The 25,261-nt window shown below is 48.1% G+C and overlaps 1 protein-coding gene across 1 annotated transcript in view; it reads right to left on the bottom strand.

The window, feature by feature from the left end:
* The window catches only part of MYH11 (myosin heavy chain 11), a 93,547-nt gene that overhangs the window by 47,136 nt on the left and 21,150 nt on the right, over positions 1–25,261 (bottom strand). Inside the window, exons 4-11 of the mRNA XM_082199977.1 lie at positions 23,641–23,668; positions 14,793–14,895; positions 13,606–13,626; positions 11,049–11,141; positions 9,488–9,551; positions 5,280–5,378; positions 4,484–4,627; positions 26–121 (exon numbers count right to left, since the gene is read on the bottom strand). Of these exons, the coding sequence (XP_082056103.1) occupies positions 26–121; positions 4,484–4,627; positions 5,280–5,378; positions 9,488–9,551; positions 11,049–11,141; positions 13,606–13,626; positions 14,793–14,895; positions 23,641–23,668 (648 nt within the window). The remainder of the gene's footprint in view (positions 1–25; positions 122–4,483; positions 4,628–5,279; positions 5,379–9,487; positions 9,552–11,048; positions 11,142–13,605; positions 13,627–14,792; positions 14,896–23,640; positions 23,669–25,261) is intronic.

The following is a 25,261-nucleotide window of genomic DNA, read 5'->3' as shown; positions in this document are numbered from 1 at the left end:
AATCCTGCACAGTCCTCTGTCATACCTGTGTTGTCTGGCATTGAAGCTTGGTCTGTGTTCCTCTCTTTCTTGAAGACGATGTTACCAAGCTGGAGAACGGATGAGACGACTCTCAGCATCGCTGCATGGGTGTAAAGGAGACATCTTTAAGAAGCTGGAACATTTATACAGATTCGTACTCCGCTCAGTCAACAAGGGGGTTCAGAAAAGAGTTTTAGCCCCACCACAGTCTGATGGAAAGGTCTGTTTTACATTTCGTACCCAGGATGAACCCCTAAGCTTCCAAGTCCCAAAGATGAGCGAGAGCCAATTGGGTGCATCTCTCTCATACTCAGAATTCCAGGTTACAACCCTATGGCCTGTTAAATGCTGTGCATTATGTTTTTATTATTATACTGCCTAAATTATGTTCATAATGTTGCACACCACCCTGGAATCTTTGGATAAAGGGTGATATATAACTGAAGAAATACTTAAGAATAATACTAATAATACTATGTTTACACGTAAAATTAGTTTATGTTCGGGTTCCTCTATTTCAGAAAGTAAAAACCAGGACACCCCAAAAGTTGAACTTTCTTTAGACAACCCCCAAATTTGTTGAGCTTAAGCCCAGAGTTCGCCCTGCCCACAATTTATTTCTGAGTTGTTTACTCTCGCATCTTTTATCTCAAGATCGGTTACATACACTTTAAAATCTGTCTGGAGGATACTGCAGACGGCAGTAATATTTCTGGGCCAGTAGGTGTCACCAGACTGAAAAACTACAGACACCGTGTTCCCTTAGGCACCAAATGCAGTTAGAGAGCCTTAAAGAAAAGGGGAAGAGCATTTGGAAAAACAACCACGGCAAACAATTCATCTGACTGATGTCTCCTCTTCTTCCAGTCATAAAACATTTTCAACACAGCTGCCGCTTCTCTTTATTTACAAAAATAAAAAAATAAATCCCAATCCGAACTCCCATGTCCCGATCTCCTTGCAGCTCTCTGCTTGGACGTCAGTGCTTGGAAGCCCCCTAAATCCTAGCTTTAAATGGTCATCTGTCTGGTACTTCCTGGCTGAAGTTCAAATCCCTTCTGCTGAGTTTGTGCAGAGTCCTGTCACAGGAATGCTTAAAAAGTTTATCTTTCCCTCGCTGCATCTCAAACATTCAGAGCCCAGGTTTCCAGCTACTGCTCTGTGCTGGAAAATTCATCAACGGTGTTGAATCTGCAGAAACGCTGCCTTTGAAAAAACAACAAAAATTCTAATTCATTCTTGATGGTGATCATACATGATTCAGGTAGGGCTGGGAGAGGCCCAACCCTGCAAAGCTGCTGCCAGTCTGTGTAAAGGTAAAGGGACCCCTGACCATTAGGTCCAGTCGTGACCAACTCTGGGGTTGCGGCACTCATCTTGCTTTACTGGCTGAGGGAGCCGGCATACAGCTTCAGGGTCATGTGGCCAGCATGACTAAGCCGCTTCTGGCGAACCAGAGCAGCGCACGGAAACGCCATTTACCTTCCCGCCGGAGCTGTACCTATTTATCTACTTGCACTTTGACGTGCTTTCAAACTGCTAGGTTGGCAGGAGCAGGGACTGAGCAAAGGTAGCTCACCCCGTCGCGGGGATTCGAACCGCCAACCTTCTGATCGGCAAGTCCTAGGCTCTGTGGTTTAACCCACAGCGCCACCCACGTCCCTTACCAGTCTGTGTAGACAATACCAAGTTAGATGGGTCAACAGTCCAACATGTTCTGTGGCAGCGTCCTATGTTCAAAAAACTCATTCATTCAGCACAAGTTACTGATCAGAGCTGCGCAAATGATCAGCGGTAGATGAGAAATCAATGGCAATTGAATTTGTTTCTCATTTGCAATCTAACAACAACAACAACAACAACAACACAGCGGCGTAGCATGAGTTGTCAGCACCCGGGGCAACGCAAGTAATTTGCGCCCCCTAACCCGGGGCAAGGCACGTAAATTGCGCCCCCCCTACCCCCTAACCTGCGAGTTGCTGCTGGCGCTGCTGCCCAAACGACGCCGCTTGCCCGGAGGAGGAGGGGGGCAGAGAGGCGAGGAAAATGCAACGGCCCAGCAGCTGCAGCAGCACCGGCGGAGGCGGGGCTGTGAGGAGGGGCTGCCTGGCGCGTCCTCCGCGGCGAGCGCTGAGAGCCGCTGCCTGCCGGGCGCCTTCAGCCGGGCGCTGCGAGACATGCGGCTCCGCTACAGCCTGCGCCCGAGGCTCTTCGGCGACTCCGGAGGCAGCGAGCGCGCCCCCCCCAGAAGTTGCGCCCGGTGCGGCCGGCACCCCTGGCACCCCCCACGCTACGCCACTGCAACAACAACAATATATTATTTATACCCCGCCCATCTGGCTGGGTTTCCTCAGCCACTCTGGGTTGCTTCCAACAAAATATTAAAATACAATAGTCTGTAATCGTAATAGTCTGTAATGTAATCTAATGCACAGATGCAGATCATAAGTTTCTGATGTGACTGAGTGGTAAAGGAAACAGTTTCTGAGTTCTAGACATTTGAAGCTTGGCGCTGTGGTCTAAACCACCAAGCCTCTTGGGCTTGCTAATCGGAAGGTTCGAATCCCCGCGATGGGGTGAGCTCCCGTTGCTCTGTCCCAGCTTCTGCCAACCTAGCAGTTCGAAAGCACACCAGTGCAAGTAGATAAATAAGTACCACTGCGACACGAAGGTAAACGGTCTTTCCGTATGCTCTGGCACCTGTCACGGTTCTCCATGCGCTGGTAGTGATTTATTCATGCTGGCCACATGACCCAGAAAACTGTCTGTGGACAAACGCCGGCTCCCTCGGCCCAAAAGTGAGATGAGCGCCGCAACCCCATAGTCACCTTTGAGTGGACTTAACTGTTCAGGAGTCCTTTATCTTTTACTTTACCTCGACCAGGTCAGGCCATCAGTTCATCTAGCACAGGGATGGGGAGTGGGGTAGTCGTCTAGACCAGTGGCATAGCAGGGGGAGAAGGGGCGGTTGCCCAAGGCACAAAATTTCAGTGCCTAGTGATGCCTCAATACAGCTGTGTGCTTATGTCTCTGGGCTCCATTGAAAATGGCTTCTCCATGCGAACCAGGAAATAACCTCTCCAGACAATGGAACAACTCTTATTTTCTTACCAGCAGGGTGCTGGTAACCCCTGCTATGACACTGCTCCAGATATTGTTGACCTTCAGCTACCATCAACCCCAGTCTGCATCGTGGATAGATGGGGATGATGGGAGTTGTGTCTGACAACATCTGGAAAGCCACGTACTTCCCATCCCTGATCTAACCCAGTATTTTCTGTGCCAGATTTAGCCAATCTGTTGCCCTCCCAATGATAGTGGACCACAAGTCCTATCCCTGCCCCCCGGTCTTTGGCCATGCTCGCGGGAGCTGTAGTTCAACAATGTCTAAAAGGCTCTATGTCTTTGGTCCTCATCCCTTGGGTCGAAACCCATTGATATGAGCTGGGTTGTGACTATCACCAAGTGAATAGATGGTAAAATATAGAGAAGCCAGTTTCCAGATCTGGGTTAAAGTTGGGTCCCATATCTGAAAAGGATGAGGTCTAGGCTGATTAGTAGCACGTCTTCAGGAGAAGTCTTTAAAATCACCACTTAAAACTTTTTCAGCTTTTGCAAGGAGCATATGTCTTCCGAGGCAATTCCCCTTCTGCTTTCAGCTTCTTGCAACAGGCCTTTATGCAGAAGGCGCTGCCATTGCACACTTCATACATCATCAATGCCCTTTCCCCTTCCTTCTAAATAGCGGATAATCAGGAAGAAGAAACCCAGAGGCTCTGTGGAATCCAGTTGCAGACCCCACCCATTTGTGGGTTAGTGGTTCCTCCCCTCCCTAATCTAGGCCTCCATTAACAAAATAATCTCCCATATTGCACACACCATCCAATTCCACGCTACCCACAAACCATCCAACATTTCACAGGTGAAATCAGGGACGTGGTTATAATAGAGAAGGCAGTAAATTGCAAGCATAATTCTGGTGAACAAAAATCCCCCCAACAGTTACTAGAATAGTTGCTAAAATAAACACTCTCAGGCATTGAAGAAGTGCAGAGGAGGCTTGAGATGGTAAAAATAAAGACTACAAGCCTAACGTTGGAAATCACAATCCTTTCTCTTCAATTTTGCTTCAAGGTATCTGAAACTAATCCTACAGCAAAGCTAATTTAAGCCTGGAAGCTCAATGCATATAACTGGACCGCTCTCAATATCAGCTTTGCTGAAAGGCTCTTTTCAAATACCTTCATGCAAAACCTGGATCCAAATGCCACTATTCCTATGAAATAAAAGACCGAAAAAAGAGAGAGATGCAGTTCACCAGACTAAATCAGGATAGTTTTAAACATCCATCACCACTCACTTAAATATCCATCCTGCACTGGGTGACAGATTATTGTTGTTTTCGGGATACAGAAAGAAAAGAAATGGATAAAGAACATCTGCTTTTTGCTTTCTTCCTTACCAACTTGCTCTTCCTCATTGAAGCCCATAATACCCATAGCTTCCAGCGTCTCCTGGAACATCTCATCGTCTTGCTGAGAGGGAATGGGCACGTAGCCATTAGACAGGAAAGTGTAGTTGTTGAAACCTTCGAGCAGCAGGTCATCTAGAGAGTGAACAGTAGCAGAATTGAGACGAGCCAGTGCTATAAAAGAAAACTGCAGGGGTTTATGCCTCTTATAACAAATTCTGCACGTTTTAGTGTAATTTATGTCCTCCCCGCCATACTGCAAGCGGCTTTGTGTGGGTTATAACCTCAAAAGGCAGCCCATGAAGCACATGCAGAAATGAAGGGTTGTAGCCAACTCGGTCCTGCTCAGAGTAGAGCCATTGAAATGAATGAATCTAACATGGTCCCTTTGGCCCAATATATGCTCCTGTAACATTCACCCTCTAGCCCAACCTTTCCCAACCGGGTAGCCCCCACCCCAAAGCCCACCCTGCCCCATTATGCCCCTGCCCTGCCCACTTTCCCGGCCACTTCTGGGTTGCTGCAATGCGTGCATGTGCGGTTTCATGTCAATTGGATGCGCGTTAATCAGTTGTTGCCTGCACCAAGTCAGAACCAATCTTCCACCCAGCTTAGTATTTTCTGCACTGACTGGCAGAGTCTCCCCAGGGGTCCAGGCAGGGAGTTTCCCCCAGTCTTGCTTACGGATGCCGCTGGGAACTTCTGCATGCAAAGGAAAAGTTCTACCACTGAGATACAGCCCCTCCCCGATGGTTTGAAACAGAAGCTGTCACTGCCAGTGCCTTACTCTTCATTTGTTCCGTGGCTCCAGCGAGCAGGTAATAAAATATGTGGAAGGTCCTTTCATCTCGGGCTTGCCGGATGGCCCGGGACTTTTCCAGCAAATCTGTCGGCAAATGTTAAGCAAGCAAGCAAAAAAGCGAAACTTTGGGTGCTTTTAAATATTGGCTCTGGAGTTTTCACTACTTGCCATAGTATCTCTTGCATAGGTTCTACATGGTTTCAATTGTGCAAAGCAATTGGATTGCTTTGTTGTTGTTGTTGTTGTTGTTGTTGTTGTTGTTGTTGTTGTTGTCGTCATCAGATCTCCACCTTAAGTGCTAATTTAATACAGTGGTACCTTGGTTCTCAAACTTAATCCGTTCCGGAAGTCTGTTCCAAAACCAAAGCATTCCAAAACCAAGGCACGCTTTCCCATAGAAAGTAATGCAAAATGGAATAATCCGTTCCAGACTTTTGAAAACAACCCCTAAAACAGCAATTTAACCTGATTTTTACTATCTAACAAGACCATTGATCCATAAAATGAAAGCAATAAACAATGTACTGCAGTTACACAACCAATCAATCAGTAGCTGAACTGCACAGTCACAAAAACAAAACAAAAAGAGCCGCAAAAACGCAAAATAAATAACAAAAACAGACAGACCTCAGCATAACACTCAAAATGGAATTGTAACACTCAAAATGGAGCACATTCAGCTTCTGAAAAAAAGTTTGCAACTGAAACACTTACTTCTGGGTTTGCAGTGTTTGGGTTCCAAGTTGTTTGAGTACCAAGGCGTTTGGGAGCCAAGGTACCACTGTAGTGGAAAGCTGGGATATGTAACCTAATAAAGTTGTTTTAATAAAGAGCCCCATGGCAGGCCAGCCGCATCTGGCCTCCTCTCCCCTCAGCTGTCAACTGGGGGCAGCCATTACATCAGACCATCTCAGTGGGAGAGATGGGAAGCAGAAGACTCACTCCATCACTTTCCCCCAAAAAGCCCATCTCCATCTGGCACCTCCCGGTCCCTGAACTGTGACAGCTGTGTCATTATAAGAACTGCTTTAAGAATTGCTGCCTGAGTTTGATTTCTCCACCTCCTCTTTCCTCCCTGACTCCTTTCCTTGTGCGCCATGTTTGTTTAGACCAGGGTTTTCCCAAACTTGGGTCTCCAGCTGTTTGGGGACTACAACTCCCATCATCCCTAGGTAGCAGGACCAGCGGTCAAGGATGATGGGAAGTGTAGTCCAAAAACAGTTGGAGACCCAAGTTTGGGAAACCCTGGTCTAGACCAGTGTTTTTCAACCACTGTTCCGCAGCACACTAGTGTGCTGCGAGATATTGCCTGGTGTGCCGTGGGAAAAATTGAAAAATTCGAAAGATTTTTTTTTAAAAAAAAAAGTCAAATTTTCGCCCACTAGGCGGGTGCCGGACTGTGTCCACCCTATTTTCCATCCATCCTGGGTGGGGATCATATCGGATGGGATCGGATGAGAGCAGACAGGCGGTCTGCTCTCATCCGATTCCCCATAGAGAGCAGTGGGGCTCTGACATCTCCCTCTCCGCACACCGTGGTGGTGTGCCTCATGATTTTTTTCATGAAACAAGTGTGCCTTTGCCTAAAAAAGGTTGAAAAACACTGGTCTAGACTGTGGGTGAGGACTGTATTAATGGGTTGTATGTGGGAGCTCCTTTTGACTCAAGAGCAAGGTATAAATGCTCTCCTATATATATATTTGTGTGTGTGTGTGTGTGTGTGTGTGTATATATATTAGCAGCATCGAATTCTGGTGCTGGAGGAGACTCTTGAGAGTCCCATGGACTACAAGAAGATCAAACCTCTCCATTCTGAAGGAAATCAGCCCTGAGTGCTCACTGGAAGGACAGATCCTGAAGCTGAGGCTCCAATACTTTGGCCACCTCATGAGAAGAGAAGGCTCCCTGGAAAAGACCCTGATGTTGGGAAAGATGGAGGGCACAAGAAGAAGGGGATGACAGAGGACGAGATGGCTGGACAGTGTTCTTGAAGCTACCAGCATGAGTTTGACCAAACTGCGGGAGGCAGTGGAAGACAGGAGTGCCTGGTGTGCTCTGGTCCATGGGGTCATGAAGAGTCGGACACAGCTAAACGACTAAACAACAACAACATCATCATCTGGGAGCTCCTTTTGACTCAAGAGCAAGGTATAAATGCTCTCTAATATATATATATATTATAGCAGCATCTTTCAGAATCTAAGTCAGAGAGAGAGATTTCCCATTCGTGCCAACCTGAATTTATTTTAATTGAATGTCCCTGGGGCTGAACACAGGACCATCCGTATTGGAAGAGGGAGCCATTCCCCCTGTGACATTCCCCCTCCTTTTCCGAACACATACCCTGCATGGATTTAGCAAGACCACTTAAAAGTCCTTTCTGGGGATGTCATTGGCAGGAGTGGAGAACCTCGATATATGGCCCTTGGGACTTTCCCAAAGCCATATCCCTCATCGACTCTGCTCCATACTCTGCTCCTTAAGCACTTTTGCCTTGCTGGGATGTGCCTCTTTCTTGCCAATACAGCGGATGGAGAGGGTGGGGGTGAGCTTATCTGGTTTTTACATGGCTGGAATCTCATCTACTGATCTCCTACATTTGTCTCTGGCCATGCCCAGCACCCATAAGTTTCCCCACAGACAGAATGCAGCCCTCAGGTTCCCTGGTCTATGGCAACATCTTGTAGCAATGAGTTCCACAGCTAAGATGTTGGCCCCGCTTCTGGCTTTCTGCTTTGCTTCAGCTGCAATGAAGTTAATGAGTTTCTCCCCGATGTTCCTCCTTTTCTTCCGTCTCCCCACTGCAGATATTTAAGCTTTCCTGTATAAGGGAGGTGCTCCTTTCCTGTGTCTCCTCCAGCTCCACAGAAGTTTCGGCTTTGCCAATGACTTCACTCATTTGGTTTCGATATTTATGCAGAGGATGACTACGGGGTTGAATCTGCTCATTTGTTTGTTTCTCTGTTTAAACAAAGCGCTTTTGCACAAACACCGCCCCAAGGAAAAACGCTGCTGGCAGCCACTCCTGCACGAAAAGCAAATTTTTACTGGAAATGTTGATATTTCAGCTTGGTTACTGGGAGAGACCACAGAGACCACATAACACTGGTCTTGAAAGACCTACATTGGCTCCCAGTACATTTCCGAGCACAATTCAAAGTGTTGGTGCTGACCTTGAAAGCCCTAAACCAGGGGTCAGCAACCTAAGGCCCACGGGCCACAAGCAGCCCATGGGGGTCATTTAACCAGCCCACGGACCCCCGCTGCCTGCTCAGCTCCTGTGCGCCGCACTAAACCGGCACGGAACAGAGCAGGAACCGCCTTCCGGATCAGGCCCAATTGCCTTCTGGATCCAGCCTGCGGATAGTCCAGGAATCGCCAGGTGGATCGCCAGCGCATGTTCTTTTCCTCTCCCTCCCTTGGCGGTGGTGGCAGTGCCTCCTCCCTCCCTCCTCCTGGTTTCTCCCCACCCTGCCTAGAGGAGGAAGGGGGCTGGGCTTTGTTGGTGCCAGCAGCAGCAGCGCTTGAGCGGCCGCCATTTTAAGCAGCCCCTCTCTGGAGCCCTTTTGCACACCACTCATCGTCCCTCCACTGCTGCCGCCACCAGTCCCTGCTGTTAGCAAGACACAGGTAAGCAGCCACCGGGGCTCCCAGGGCTCTTGCATTATTTCCCCCAAAAAATATAGTCCGCCCCCCCCCCCACAAGGTCTGAGGGACAGTGGACCGGCCCCCTGATGAAAAAGTTTGCTAACCCCTGTCCTAGCCTATTCTCTCCTGTGGCTTAGTGCCCCCACTCTGGGTGGCCAGAAGGAGCTATTGCTGCTCCTCTGGAGTCAGCTGACCTGAGGAACCACGCTGGGTCCACGCTGCTTTTGGAGTGCCTCTTCTTCCTGATCTGGGGATGAGGAAGAAATTAGGCATTTTGATTCACACTTTCATGAGAACCTAGCACATTCTTGCCCTCCCCAAAGCGACACACAAACTCAACCGGCAGCCAATCGAGATCTGCACCATGAACGAAGGCAGCAAAGCTGCCAGGATCAGCCCCAAACAGAGCCACCCACATCAGCCTCCTGCCTCCTCTCCCCACCCGGCCTTGGAAATGTTTGCCTTTCTCAGGCACAACTCTGAGCTCTGATTACAACTTTCTCGTACTCCTCCAAGTTCCATCCCACGTGCCAAAAAAAGGATACAGGTTTCTATGTTTGCTCCCACGATGTAGCCGGTTACGTCAAAGTTGATGCGGATGAATTTGCCCTGTCGGTGATAAGAGAAGATGGCTTTTGATACCTGCTAGCACAACATGAGAATTATAGGCTTCCCCAGTCTAACTTAATCAGAATGAAATTGGGAGGGGGTTAGCTGGAAGGGACTCTGCACAGAGATATACAGTGGTGCCTTTGGTTGCGAACGGGTCCATTCCGGAGGCACATTCGCAACATGAAAAGAACATGTCTGCGCACATGCAATTCACCACTTCTGTGCATGTGCGTGATGTCATTTTGCATGTCTGCGCATGCGCGAGCGGCGAAACCCGGAAGTAACCCTTTCCGGTACTTCCGGGTCGCCGCGGGACGCAACCTGAAAAAACATAACATGAAGCAAACGTAACATGAGGTATGACTGTAGTTCTAAAACCATTTTTGGACACATGGGCGGATCTGAATTTTTGAGGGCCACCCCCTCTGGTCACTCCGCTTGCCCTCTCCTAGATCAGCTCCCCCAGCTGCCCAGATAGAGAGAACATGTGTGCATGCAGAGTTCGGTTTTCCCTGAGAGATCTGTGTAAAAGTTGGATCCAGTGGAACTGAGCCTCAAAAATTACATAGAGCTGAAAGAGGAAGAGAATTCTTCCGATTCTCCCTTCAGCTCTATGTACTTTCTGAGCGAGAAATGGGTAACTCTCACCACCTCATGACCAAGAGGGCACTGAAGGGGCCCCCCTGGTTTTGTGGGTACCAGAGGAAGACCTTAAGGGGGCCATTGCACTGGGGGGGTCACACTGGTAACCCCTCGCTTGGCTGATGAGAATTGTGATTGCCGTTGTTTTTCTGGATTCAAGCAGGGATCTCCAGCTCCAATTGTGCATATTTTCCAGAGTCTGTCCCAGATTTACAGAAGCCATCCCAATTTCTGATTTGAGACAGGAACGTCCAGCTTTTACTTAGGTAAAGGTAAAGGGACCCCTAACCATTAGGTCCAGTCGTGACCGGCTCTGGGGTTGCAGCGCTCATCTCGCTTTATTGGCCGAGGGAGCCGGCGTACAGCTTCGTGGGTCATGTGGCCAGCATGACTAAGCCGCTTCCGGCGAACCAGAGCAGTGCACGGAAACACCGTTTACCTTCCAGCCGGAGTGGTACCTATTTATCTACTTGCACTTTGACATGCTTTCGAACTGCTAGGTTGGCAGGAGCTGGGACCGAGCAACAGGAGCTCACCTCGTCGTGGGGATTCGAACCGCCGACCTTCTGATCAGCAAGTCCTAGGCTCTGTGGTTTAACCCACTGCGCCACCCGCATCCCTAGCTTTTACTTAGGACATCCCTATTTTCATCGGATAAATGCCGGAGGGTATGGGACAATGGATATGCTTTCAAGCACTGTGCCATTGAGATCCATACACCTTGTAGCTTAGTTTCCCAGAAGCAAATGAATGTGCTGGGCCCAGTGCATTCTTGTTGGCACCCCATAGCTCATAGTCAGGTCCCACTTGGTCTATAACATTCAAAGCAGTATTATATCACTTCCAACTTACGAATCGGGAAGAGTTGTCGTTCTTCACGGTTTTGGCATTCCCGAAAGCTTCGAGGATGGGGTTCGCCTGCAGCAGCTGTTTCTCCAGCTCACCCTAAAACGGATTCAAACACCATTATCATCAGAAAGAGGACAAGTCTCTCCGCTGTAAACAGACACACACAAGATGCATACAGAGGCTTCAGCCAAGGCAGGTCCAGCCTTGATTCCCTCCCCTACAGATAAATAATCTCTGTTTTTTAAAAAATGCATGTATACTATAATGCACGCCGCGCAGGGCTTTCTAGTCAGCATTCTACTACAACACACACAGCGTAAAGAGGTGGGAACCACAGCACTGGGTATTTTATACGTCTAGCCCTCCATACATTGCTGGACTCCAACTCCCATCATCTCTGGCTATTGGGGCTGATGGGAGTTGGAGTCCAAGAACATCTGGGGAGGCCATGGGTGTCCCATCACCCGTGCTTTGCACATTCCAGTCTACAAACATTTTGGAGATTATCTCTGCAAGGGATGCGAATGAGAAGCCTGAAGCGGCCTGCAGTAAATGTTGAGCTCTCTGTTTCTTCCTGCCCCTTGTTTAGCCCGGTGCTGTCCATCAAGCCTCCTCTGGATGGACAAGGCAGCTGGTTGCTGCAGATGAAATCCTTTCTTCGGATGGCCGCAACAGAGGGCAACACAACTCTTTTCACTGTGTGTCCAATGCTCCATCAAAGTCTGGTCACGATACTTCTGGAACGGCCTGCTACGAACTCCTCCCTCCCCCTCAAACCCCGGACCAAGAGTGTCGAAGCATTTACTCAGCAAGGGGACAATGCTGTAAATTAGGCAAGGGAAAGAAATGGCCAAAAAATAAAAACCTGAAAGGTAATGCAGCACAAAGCAGATTACGCCGCATCTATTAATCATGTTAAATGCAGGGCTTTTGAAAAGGTTGAATATGACAATGCATTATTTTGGGTTTTTTAAAATATCCAGATTCCCCAACCCCTGTGTAAATGCATGCATGCAGTTACACACGGATGATGATGATGAACACACACACACACAAGCCATGCAATGTATCCAGGCAAACGCTAATTAAGCAAATTCTGAAAGCAATGACAACAGGCCAGTTAACAGATTTAGGTCAAAGAAAGAGGAAGGCGGAATATCGGAGGCGAATCCACAAGAGGCATACTTTGCTTTGGGCTTCTATACGGTCTCCTCCACTCATCACCTGTGGTGATTATGAATCAGCTCCAGGTGACTAGATAGCAAAATTTTCGTGAACTGGAAGAGAACGGTTTCCTTTTTTTCCTTTCAAGCTGTCAATATGGGCGAATAACTACGTTTCATTTCTTCGCCACTAGGCCAGTTGTTTGGGGAGGAGTGGACAGAGGGACAAGTAACATCTGTAGACTTAGCTGCCAAGCTATGCTGTGCAGAACAGCTGTTCAATTGGCACTTCGCTTCTGGAGTTTTAGTCAAGTCATTCTCTGCCAAGAGCTGAAGGAATACTGGATCATTTATGAAACCAGAACTGAACTTTCAAAATTACTGATGGACAAGAAGCCCCACATGTGAGGTTTCCATTGTCCTTGGGGGGGGGGTGCTTTGTGAAAGCACCAATCAAAAAGGCCTCTGAAACCTTGGAGATCAGAACTAGGGTTGTGTCCACACCATACATTTAAAGCACACACATTTTCCCAAAAAGAATTCAGGGAACTGTAGTTTGTTGAGGATGCAAAGGGCTACCATTGCCAGAACCCTTAACAGACTACCATTCTCAGGGTTCTTTTGCAGGGCAGGGAATACACTTCAAATGTGCCCTAAATGTATGGTTTGTACACAAACTAGAGGTCTCTGCCATGTCTCACTCAGCTGCTCTTTCCCGCATAACTGGCGCCTATCGCTGCTGCAAAACTGCCAAGTCTGTATTAAATAAATTCCCAAAGTTTAAAGCTTAATTCTTTTGCATGGCGATTGTTATAACCTGGCCACTTTGAAGGCATGCGGAAGGAGGTTTGTTGCAGGTGTAGCACAGGGCAGGCAGCAAGCAATGTCAAAAAACGAACAGCGTGCAAGCAGACCGGGATGATGTCAATCAACTACCACACTGTGATCCTTGGGGAGAGTAAGGCACTCTTTCAAAAGCGGTCCAGTTTGAAGTGCATCACTGCTCGGGGCTGCTTCCTCTCAAAACGAAACTTCTGGCCACAAGTTTGCTCTTCCGAGATGTGTTGGAAAGAGGAAACGATTCCAGTGTGCAAAACCGAGCAGTGCTACTGGGAAAAGCAACTCTCGTGGCCTCAGTTCTCATGAAGACTGTGATTCTGGGAACAAGACCAGCTGAAACCCAGACTGCCAACTCTGACGATGGTGTGTTTGAGATCAGGGCATTGGGAAAACATACACGTGAACACTATTGTTGCCCTGAGCCATGAGGGATCTTGTCACATCGAACCATTGGGTGATTTCTTCTAGAAGGTGGAGTGCAAAAACACCATGCAGATCTACACTCCGTGCCTTTGTATACACACACACACACACACCAAATAATCCAGGTTACTCACGTAAGCAAAAGATGGACCTTGCTGCAGTCAGATAACACGGCATAAAACAGTTGTCAGTATCATTCCCGTCACATCCCGAAATACTTTTCTTTAAAAAAGGTGTTTCCACCTGAATTCACAAGCCACAGCGGCAGGTGTTTATATGTATGTATGCATGTATATTATATATGCAAACAGACACACAACACACCTCCTCAAGGAAAATAAAGGTAGAAGGACCAACCTGTGGATCTGCACTGGTACGTTTAGATATGACCTAGATCCAAACAAATAAATGTTTTGCTCGGGGGCGGGGGGGGCAGGGAGGAAATATAGGTGGTAGATTAGTCTTAAATTGAGCTCTCCACTTTTTCACATCAACCTGCCATTTTTCTTTTAAGTCCTCGGGAAAAATTCATCAGAATCTGAGTGCGGATTTCTTCTAACAGGTGCATTTAAAAAAAAATCACTTCTGCCAAATGCAACATATGCTGGGATCTTACTGTCACCAATATTGGCATATATTGCATGTTTTACGTTTATGGAATGCATTGCTGCACACAGGAGCTGGCTAGGGAGCCACACTGCAAAAATTTGGGGAAGTGCAGATTTTGGAAGGCACCTGGTTCACATCTTGTTTCGGAAAGGGAAGATTGGGCAGGTCCATGTTAAAATATGCAAGCTGAATTGAATTTCTACGCTGTCCCTAACTCCCAACTCCCATCTCCCCTGACCATTGGCCATATTGGCTGGGGGCTGATGGGATGATGGCATCATCCAGAGAGCCACAGGTCCCCCACCCACCCTGCAGGCCTGATGGAAGGTAAGGATCCAGCCCTGTCTCACCCATAAGCTTTAAAGATGGGGAGGGACTTCCACATTTCCCCAGCATCAGCAACTCCCCAGAGGAGGAGCCGCATATGGAAAGCTATGCGCTCTTCTGCCTGCCTGCCTGCGCTTAAGGAGGGGATGTCAAACAAAGAGCCCTTTTTCCATAAACACACAGGGGTTGTGACATAACTGCGTCCTCTCAGTAATATGTCAGCAATTTGGCAACGAAAGGGATGCTGAAAACGGCCTGAGCTGGAAAGCGGCCGGCCTGCTCCAGGTACCATCATTCGCTAAAGACTATCCCAGTGCTCCCCTAGGAGACATTCGCATTGTTTGTGTTTGTCGAGACAGAACAGGCTGCTCCAGAAAATCCTTACCGTGATGCTGGTATCCTTCTTGCCCTTGTGAGAGGAGGCCACGACAGCCAGATACTGAATGACTTTCTTGGTGTTTTCCGTTTTGCCGGCACCAGATTCCCCTCTAAGGAGGAAAGGAGAGGAGAGAGGGAAGGTAGAATTGCATTTCTCTCCCACCACTCAACAATCAGGGAAAGGGAAAAGGTAAAGGACCCCTGGACAGTTAAGTCCAGTCAGAGGTGACTATGGGGCTGCGGCGCTCATCTCGCTTTCAGGCCGAAGGAGCTGGTGTTTGTCCACAGACAGCTTTCCAGGTCATGTGGCCAGCACTACTAAACCGCTTCTGGAGCAACGGAACACCGTGACAGAAACCAGAGCGCACGGAAACACCGTTTACCTTCCCACCACGGCGGCACCTATTTATCTACTTGCACTGGTGTGCTTTTGAACTGCTAGGTTGGCAGGAGCTGGGACAGAGCAACGGGAGCTCACCACATCATGGGGATTTGAACTGCCGACCTTCTGATCGGCAAGCCCAAGAGGCTCAGTGGTTTAGACCACAGCGCCACAAGCTGAGTGTTATTCTGCTTCCACTAGGGGAGAGGGAAGGAGGGAGGGAGGGAGGGAGGGAGAGACAGACCCAGCCAAGACAAAGCCCATTCATTCTGATGTCTGCTGGCCCCCAGAGAATGACTGCTCCCCACATTAAATGGGGGGCGCCCTTTGTGTGGTCGCATGCAGCCCCCTGGACCCTATGCGGCACCATTAGCACAGGCTTGGCTTCGCCTTCCCCAGGTGGGATACCTGGAGGTCTCCGCCTCCCTCAGCCAGTTGCCCAATCCCGCCTGGGGAGGCGTTGCCAAGCTGATCAGGCCAGGTAGGGGGAGGGACCACCTGCCCACACAATCGGGGGAGGATCTTACCTGGGAATCGTCAGTTGGCTCCAAAGCTTCTCCCACCCTCCCCACGCTCAGTTAAGACTTATTTGCAGGTTAACCTTTTCTCCACAGGTACGTGGGCGCTGCTACGTTAAGGTCGCTGTTAAAGGGCCGGAAAGGAATTCTCCTGCATTGGCAGGTTTGCCTTTCCCGTAGCAAAACGTCACAACTTTGGCAGTATCAGGCCTTGGGTGGAATCCTTAGTCTATCTTCCCTAAATGGGGGAGGGCGTTCAGTGGTGACCCACGCCCCCCTCCTCTTTGCGGTGGCAATACCAGGGTTCCCCGTTAAAGGGATTGTTTGAGGGGAGGCTTTGGCCGTGCGCCTAGAGGTTGTCATTGCTCCCCCCTGCGACGGCGGCGTAATGGGGACAGGCTCGCTCTGCTTGAACATATGTTCAGCCCATCCCCCCCCATAACCCTGATGTTCCCCAGATCCCCGGTGGGGGACTGGGAGGGATAAACGCCCACTGCCTGAGCCAAGGTCTACCCACATCTGAAACGTAATCAAGTTGTAGCCAATTTTAATCCCATAGCACGTTGTCTTGAGTCTTTATTCCACACGGGGGTCGCCCAGGGGACCCGCCTGTCCATGCAAATGCTAGATTAAACACACATACTTAATTTTATGATATTTACTGTACTCAATGGAGTCAACCATTACTTTAGGTTGTTCATATTTATGAGTTTGCAAGATGAGAAGGGCTGTTTAGGGCAGCCCTATTTAGGGAAGCTTTTAATGTTTAATAGACGATTGTATTTTAATATTTTGTTGGAAGCCGCCCAGAGAGGCTGAGGAAACCCAGCCAGATGGGCAGGGTATAAATAAATTATTATTATTATTATTATTATTATTATTATTATTATTATTATTATTATCATCATCAACCCTGCTGCTCTCCATTTTATCCTCTCAGCAACCCTGCAAGGTACACTGTGAGACAGCAGCTGCCCCAGAGTCACCCAGTGGACTTTGTGGCTAAGCAAGGATTTGAACCCTTTTCTCCCAGGACCTAGTTTAGCACTCTAACCACTATTCCACACTGGCTTTCATACTGCTTGCCACTTATCCAATATTAAACTGAGAGGAGTAAGGAGTCCTAAAGGGCTGGAGAGCTTTTTGCCTTGGTTCCAAGTTCCTTCAGTCTTGAATGCACATCTTTTAAAATATTGGGGGAAGGATGTGGAAACAACACGAAGACATAGATAGCTATCGCAGGAGTGGATAACCAAGCCTTAAAGCTTACTCATTTGTCTGGGATGTCGTCCAGGGGTTTGGAAATATCCACAGCTGGGTGTTTGGGCTTACAAATGTTATTGCACATTATCTCTAACCTGGCCCTCAGTCCCTGCCTGGCCCTTGATTCTCTCCCTAGGGCTACATACCCTTCACCGGCTCTGCTCTGCACCTTCCTTAAATGTTTTTGCCTGACTGGAATGTGCCCTTCGACTCTGAAAATGTCTCTCGCTTGCCTGGACGGAGGACCGAGGGGACAGGGTGTATAGAAAGTAGCCAACTGTACAAAGGCAACATTTACATTTGTTGCTCTCCTTCAGCGGTAGGCAACCTAGGACCCATGGGCCGCAAGCAGCACATGGGGGTTGTTTAACCGGCCCACGAGCCGTCCCTGAACCAAGCTACCGGCTCGGTGAGTCCCCGTGCGCTGCACTAAACTGGCGCAGCACGGCGCAGAGACTCGCTTCCGCGGCACCGGAAATCGCATCTGCGCAGATACCGGAAATCACAGGGATCTCCACTGGAGTGAACTGGCCCAGGCGAGGCAAACCTTGCCGATCCCTGCGTCTCCTTGCTCCTGCCTCGGACCCCGCCCACCATTGCCATGTGGCCCCCAGAAGCTTTCACAGAAGGGTTCATGGCCCTCAGTCTGGGAAAAAGTTCCCCGTTCCCGTCGGAACAGTAACTAAAAGCAGGGACTAGATGGTTCCATCCGGGAGAACGGTCCCCAATTAATCTGCCTCCCCAACATCCTCTTGTATTCCTGAAGTGAAGACACAAAAGCATCAAGGAAGCAAGGGAACTGATGCATTTTCTTTCTTTCTTCTTTTTAAAAAAGAAGGACATTTGCAGAGGAGTTAAGAGTAAATCTGCCTGAGGTTCCTTTGATCTTGGAGCTGTTCCACCAACTTCGCTCTGCTCAATTCCTTTTCCTAATTAGGAGGTGCCTCTTCTCAAACGCCGGCCCACAGATAAAGGTCCATGCGACAGCCCCACATGCGCACCCGAGAGGAGGAAGGTAGAAGGGTGCTTGGCGTTGGCACCAAGCCTTAAGAAGGCTAGACGCTGTTTCTTCCTAGGGTGCTGTTCCTTGGGGAAAGCCACAACTGTTTAAAGTGCTGCAAGACTACTTTAAGAGCAGTTTGTTAAGGGTGCCGAAAGTTGTCAGGAGACCCTTTGCAGAGCTACAATTCCCAGAGCTCCCAGGGAAGGAGGGCTGACGGTTAAACCACTGTGGGAATTGTAGCTCTGTAGAAAACTACAGTCCCTAGTAGGAAAGCTGTGACTTCTAAATATATGGTGAGTATATTGTATATATTTAGAAGTCATAGCTTTCCTACTAGGGACTGTAGTTTGCTACAGAGGTACAATTCCCACAGTGGTTTAACCACAATGGTTTAATATATGGTGAGTATGTTGCTTAACTGGGACGCGGGTGGTACTGTGGGTTTAACCACAGAGCCTAGGACTTGCTAATCAGAAGGTCAGCGGTTCGAATCCCCGCAACGGGGTGAGCTCCCATTGCTCGGTCCCTGCTCCTGCCAACCTAGCAGTTCGAAAGGACGTCAAAGTCCAAGTAGATAAATAGGTACCACTCCAGCGGGAAGGTAAACGGCGTTTCCATGCGCTGCTCTGGTTCGCCAGAAGTGGCTTAGTCATGCTGGCTACATGACCCAGAAGCTGTATGCCGGCTCCCTCAGCCAATAAAGCGAGATGAGAGTCGTAACCCCAGAGTCGGTCACGACTGGACCTAACGGTCAGGGGTCCCTTTACCTTTATGTTGCTTAACTGGTGCCTGGCTACAGCATCCCCATTCCTCCCAAACAAAGGAAAATCCCCACAACACTAAACAGGTTCACACAAACCATGCTTAACACATGGAAAGGAGAAGTAGGTAAACTGTCCCCAACCCCATCCCCACTAATTCCCCTGGCACACCACCCACTATTCCACCACGCAGCACAAAACCTCCTGATAAAAGCCTGGCAAGCCAAAGGTTTATACAGTGGATGCTCGGGTTGCGAATGTGATCCGTGCAGGAGGCACGTTTGCAACCTGCAGCGTTCACAACCCACAGCGCCGTGTTTGCGCACATGTGGGTCATGATTTGGCGCTTCTGCGCATGCGCAAAGTGAGATTTAGTGCTTCTGCGTGAGCGACGAAACCCAGAAGTAACCCGTTCCGGTACTTCCGGGTTCGGCGTGGTGCGCAACCCGAAAACATGCAACCTGAAGCGTCTGTAACCCGAGGTATGACTGTACTGCCTAGCAGACTTCTACAAAAATAACAAAGCCATATCAACACATCGCCGAAGAATTGATGCTTTTGAACTATGGTGCTGGAGGAGACTCTTGAGAGTCCCATGGACTGCAAGAAGATCAAACCTATCCATTCTGAAGGAAATCAGCCCTGAGTGCTCACTGGAAGGACAGATCTTGAAGCTGAGGCGCCAATACTTTGGCCACCTCATGAGAAGAGAAGTCTCCCTGGAAAAGACCCTGATGTTGGGAAAGATGGAGGGCACAAGGAGAAGGGGACGACAGAGGACGAGATGGTTGGACAGTGTTCTCGAAGCTACGAACATGAGTTTGACCAAACTGCGGGAGGCAGTGGAAGACAGGAGTGCCTGGCGTGCTCTGGTCCATGGGGTCACGAAGAGTCGGACACGACTAAACAACAATAACAACACAAAGAGATACAAGACAAACTAGGGGGCACCCAAATGCCCTGGCTAACACACCACCAACTGGTGCCTGGCTGTCGCTGGTAATGAGGCCAGAAGGACCATTGGTCAGATCCGGCAAGGCAATGCTCCTGTGTTCTTAAGGCAGGACTTGTGAGCTCTCTGTCCAGGCCCCTCTGAAGTGAACAGCTCCGGAGCAGGATAAACTCTGCCCAAGGACCCAGCCTCTTTCTTCAAATGGATTCTTTGGGGGGGATGATGAACCCTGATCTCGCACAATTTCAAGTCAGCCTGCAGCTTCACATGGGGCCCGAAGCTGAAATATGTGCATGTTTTATTGATAAAAATTAAGTGTTCTGGGAACGGCTCCAGACTAAACATGCCAGTTTGAAGACATTTGCGTAAAAGGCTTTCACATAAATCTACTTTACATCCTTGCTTTTGGGAAGACCAAAAGCGTGCTTAAAAAAAAAATACATTAACTTCACTTATTATACTTTAGCCATCCTTCCTCTTCCACTGAATTTCCTTTGCCCGAGGGCAGGAACGGTTTGCCGGAGACCCTATTTTTCCCTTCCCCAGTTTTGAAATCAGAAATCTGCTAGGCAGACTGCCGCATCACAGCAAGGATCCCCTTGTTGGATCCCCCTGAAAGGGCCCATCTAATCCAGTATCCTGTTTCTCAAGGGGGGCAGGGGAGAGGACAACAACTAGATACCTCTAGCAAAACCAACAAGCATGGCATGAGAGCATGTATTTTAATATTCTGCTGGAAGCCACCCAGAATGGCCGGGGGAACCCAGCCAGATGGGCAGGGTATAAATAATAAATTTATTTATTTGTTGTTGTTGTTGCCAGCCAAGCAACTGCTGCTCAGATATAAACTGCCTTTAAACATGGAGGCCCCACAGCCAATCGCTTACAGACTGCTGCTATTTCCGAGTGACGTTATGGCCTATTCAAATTGCACAACCATGGTTGACAAGCCAACATTCCCACTCTCTCCCCCCCCCCAACCCAGACTTTTTGCAGTAAGGAAAGTGATGCAGAAAATGTGTGGAATGAGGCTTACTTTCCACAGGGCCCTCCAGCCTCCCAGCAAACAAATCGAGACGAATGCTTAGCAAACAGGTAACCTGGAAGAGGCTGGTATCTTAAAATCTCCATGTGGCTGCCAATAATATTTAAATATTGCATCATTAATGTTACAGTTCTGTGCCTTCGCCCAGACTTTGCATGAAAAAGATCATCAGTTTGATCCTCGGCATCTGCATTGAAAGGGACAGGTAGAAGTTGATGCTACCGGAGAGCTGGGGAGATCTGCTCGGCAGTACAGGACTCAACAGACAACCAACCTGCTCTTAAGCAACTTCCTCCATTCCTAAGTAAATTGACCGAAGTGTTCTGTGAGCCTGAAGTAGCCACTTGCTAGAGAGGTTGGCCACTGCCCCTCTTAGTGAATCAGTACTCTGGCCTATCCAAAAACACACCCAGACTCAGCACTTCTTTTCTGGGGGGTACACATACAGTGGTGCCTCGCAAGACGAAAAGAATCCGTTCTGTGATTCTCTTCGTCTAGCGGTTTTTTCGTCTTGCAAAGCAAGCCCATTGACGGATTAGCGGATTAGCGATATTAGTGGCTTATCTGCTGATCGGATCAGCTGATAAGCGGCTTAGCGGCTTAGAAAAAGGGGGGGAAAGGAAAAAAAACCCGCAGGAACTTGCAAGACATTGTCGTCTTGCGAAGCAAGCCCATAGGAAAATCGTCTTGCGAAGCACCTCCAAAACGGAAAACTCTTTCGTCTAGCGGGTTTTCCGTCTTGCGAGGCATTCATCTTGCGGGGCACCACTGTACCCCTAAACATTTTGTGAATCTTTGTCCATTTACTGTATTTATTTTTCCCAATTTGAACTATAAAACAGGGATTTTCTTGAGTACAGTGGTACCTCAGGTTACATACGCTTCAGGTTACATATGCTTCAGGTTACATACGCTTCAGGTTACAGACTCCGCTAACCCAGAAATAGTACCTCGGGTTAAGAACTTTGCTTCAGGATGAGAACAGAAATTGGGCTCCGGCGGCGCGGCGGCAGTGGGAGGCCCCATTAGCTAAAGTGGTGCTTCAGGTTAAGAACAGTTTCAGGTTAAATACGGACCTCCAGAACAAATTAAGTACTTAACCTGAGGTACCACTGTACCTCTAAACATTTTTTTCTAGGAAAAAAAAGCACTGCCCAGACTGCAGACTCACAGAGAAAACGCTCCTTTGAAAGCGGATGTTTCCTTTAAAACAAAAACGAAAAAACAAGCTACTACTACTACTGAATCTACTTTTAGCTGCAAGAGTGAGGAAGTGGAGGTGCCTCCCATTTTAGTTCCCAAACATCAAAGCGCCTTGGAGTTTGGAGCAGCTGGCGCTGAGCATTTCTGGCAAGCTATACCTGGAGCTTGTGGTCAACTGCTTGGCAGCAAAGGGTTTGCTATCCAACATGTAATAAAATCTTTCCTTGCTCACTGACATTGCCCCAGACCTCAGCGTCACCCTGCACACCTTCCGTTCACAGTCTATTAAAACGGAAGGTAAACACAGGGCACGGGTGAATCTGTCAATACTGGCGTCTCAATTTTTCAGTCTTAAATTCAATTCTCCACATTTCCACATCAGCTTGCATTTTTTAAATAAAGAAAGTCACCATGAAAATTCATCAGAGTGTTAGTGGGATTTTCTCCTAATATCTTCCTATAGACATAAAAATGCAATGCTGTCATCAGGCAGCCTCCCCTGGAGGATGTGTAGTGCCACATCAGTCTTGGATTAGCATGAAGTCAGAGCACAGCCCCTGTTGGAGGATTTGTAATGTAGTTCCCAGAGTTTTTTAACAGTCAATCCCTCTCCCCACGGAACTCTGGGAATTGTAGTTCAGTGATGGGGAACAGGGGTCTCCTGACAACTCTCAGCACCCTGAACAAACTACAGCTCCCAGAACCTTTTGGGAGAAGCCACATCTGCCTAAAGTAAGGTTACCAGACGTCCCCGTTTCCCGGGGACAGTCCCCGGATTTACAAATCAGCCCCCTGACAAAATCCATCTATTTAGGAGGAAGTTGAAACGTGTCCCCGGATTCATTGAAAAAAATCTGGTAACCGTAGTCTAAAGTAGCCTGGTACTTTGAACGTATAGGGCAAATACACACACTGCACACATATTTTGCAGAGGGCCTTCTCGGTAGTGGCACCTGCCCTGTGGAACACCCTCCCACCAGATGTCAAAGAGAAAAATAACTACCAGACTTTTAAGAAGACGTCTGTCTGAAAGCAGCCCTGTTTAGGGAAGCTTTTAATGTTTAATAGGTTATTGTATGTTAGTGTTTTATTGGAAGCCGCCCAGAGTGGCTGGGGAAACCCAGCCAGATGGGCGGGGTATAAATAAAAAATTATTATTATTATTATTATTATTATTATTATTATTATTATTATTATTATTATTATATCATCATCCATCCAGGCAAGCAGGGGGCAATATCACCGTTCGACAACAAATTCCAGCCAGGGAAAAAGTATTCAAGGATGGCGAGAAGTGCCTGGGAGCGGTTGTAGCCAGGGGAGCATCCTGATGGCGAGTCAGAGAAGATGGAAGAACAACATTTAGTAACTGACCTGCAGTTCCCCACCTCTGTTTTAGTGCCATCAGAGTGCCCAGTGCCACACACTTAGCAGCTATGCAAAAAAAGGAAGCAATTTTTCAAAAGCATGGGGGGGGGATTAACAAGCTCCCACAAAATGCAGCTTACAAGCTTAAAATGGGAAAGACAACAAAGGGAGGTGAGTTGGGTAGACAGACAGCTCAGGGCGCCTTTAAAAACAATTCCAAACCTATAGGTTTTGGTCCAGAACATGCTATTCAGTCTAAGAGCTACACATATGTCAACTGATAATATTGGTTGTACTCTCTGCAAGTGAAAATGTGAGCAGAAATCGAAAGGTGTGCATGATCAAACTGGTTCTACTTACGTGCAAAGAATGGACTGGTCTTCTCGATCTGCAGATAAAGAGAAAACAGGTATTAAGTCTGGGATATTCAAGAGTATGGTGAGTTATTTGGGCTTGGTGTATAGAGTACCTACCATTTCATATAGAAACGAGATCTGAATCACAGGAATTCAGCAATCTTCAAAAGAGTTTATTAAATATCTACTAGCAACGTCATACTGGGTATTGCTTAGGAATTCAAAGGAACTTTTTTAAAAAGTGCATTTTTGAAAAGTTCAGCCCACCATCTTCATTCCAAATGGCATCCCACTGTATCCAAGCAGAGGCCAAATCCTGCTCCTTGATCTCAAGAGCCACCACACCAAACTTGACCGCAATGTCTTAAGAGGTGCCAAAATGCATAGCAAGCAAACACCTTTCCAAAATATACCACTGCTTATTTATTACACAGAAGCAGAAAGAAAGCCATTCTGGCCAAACCATGCCCACATGCCCTATATGCAACACCACATATGATGTGTGGTGTAGGTAAAGAGACAGCTGGGCTAAAGGGATTTACAGGTACACCGATGGTTTCTGGCACTTTAAAAAACCTCCCTGCGCTGCGCTTTGTAAGCAACAATCAACTGAGTGCCCATGATGTCATTGTGGCATCTGGTGATTGGCATGTGGGCAGCCACGCCCACCTGTCAAACTTGGCCCAGGGGGGACGGATGGGAGAGATAAGGATTCCGATCCAATCCCCCACCCCTGTGCTAAGTGGAGATGCCAAGAGCGGAACTGAATACCTTCTAGCACCCATTGGGACTGTTAGGGCAAAAAGCAGGGAGGTCAACAGTAGGTGGCACCAGAGAGCCCACGACAAGCAGAGCCATCTGATTCTAGTTCTGTTCCCATCTTCTTCTCTGCTGAGTTCTACAAGTGGCAACACTGAGACTAAAGAGGAAGAGGAGGTAGCTGAGAAGCAGGGGCACTCCTGGACCAGTTGGAAGTCGGGTGGCAGGCAAGAGGGAGCTTTTGGTAGGTGACACATTTGTCCTAATGCACCAGCCATCATGGGCAAAGCCAGTGACCTAGCACTGAGTTTCTGCTTCTCATGACTTCTGAGCATCCGGACAAGTCTCTGTATCACTTGCCAATCCTGTGCATTGGGGGATCAACAGAAAACCAGAGGCGCCCACAATGTGCGCACAATACTTTTATTTTTATCACACTCCCTAGGTTAGCAACAATGGACTTCTTGGTTTTTGTCCTCTGGGACAACATTGAAGACAAAAGGTTAAAGATTCAAGTTGTTTCTATTTCAAAAATAGAAACGGACAAGTTCCCAATAGAATGGTGGTTCTTTAAACATGGGTCCACAACGGATGTGATGTTTTTGGACAGTTCCCGGGGCTGCCGCAAAAACCAAGAGAGAAGAAACTGACGTAACAGCGATGTAGGCCAGACTGCAATCCCTCTCTCCTCCTAAATTCTGGGGCTGCATATACACCATACATTTAAAGCACATTCTCCCCTGCCCCCAAGGATCATGGGAACTGTAGTTTACCTCTCACACAATCCACAGCATCTTCATTTTAAAAAACCTACAGTTCCCAGGATTCTTTGCAGGTGAGCGGGTGTGTTCTAAAAGTATGCAGCC

The sequence above is a fragment of the Podarcis vaucheri genome (assembly GCF_965113315.1).
Source record: "Podarcis vaucheri genome assembly, chromosome: 14".
NCBI classification, from domain to species: Eukaryota; Metazoa; Chordata; class Lepidosauria; order Squamata; family Lacertidae; genus Podarcis; species Podarcis vaucheri.
The sequence above is the reverse complement of the archived record's forward strand: the minus strand, read 5'-3'. Positions and strand labels throughout refer to the sequence as shown.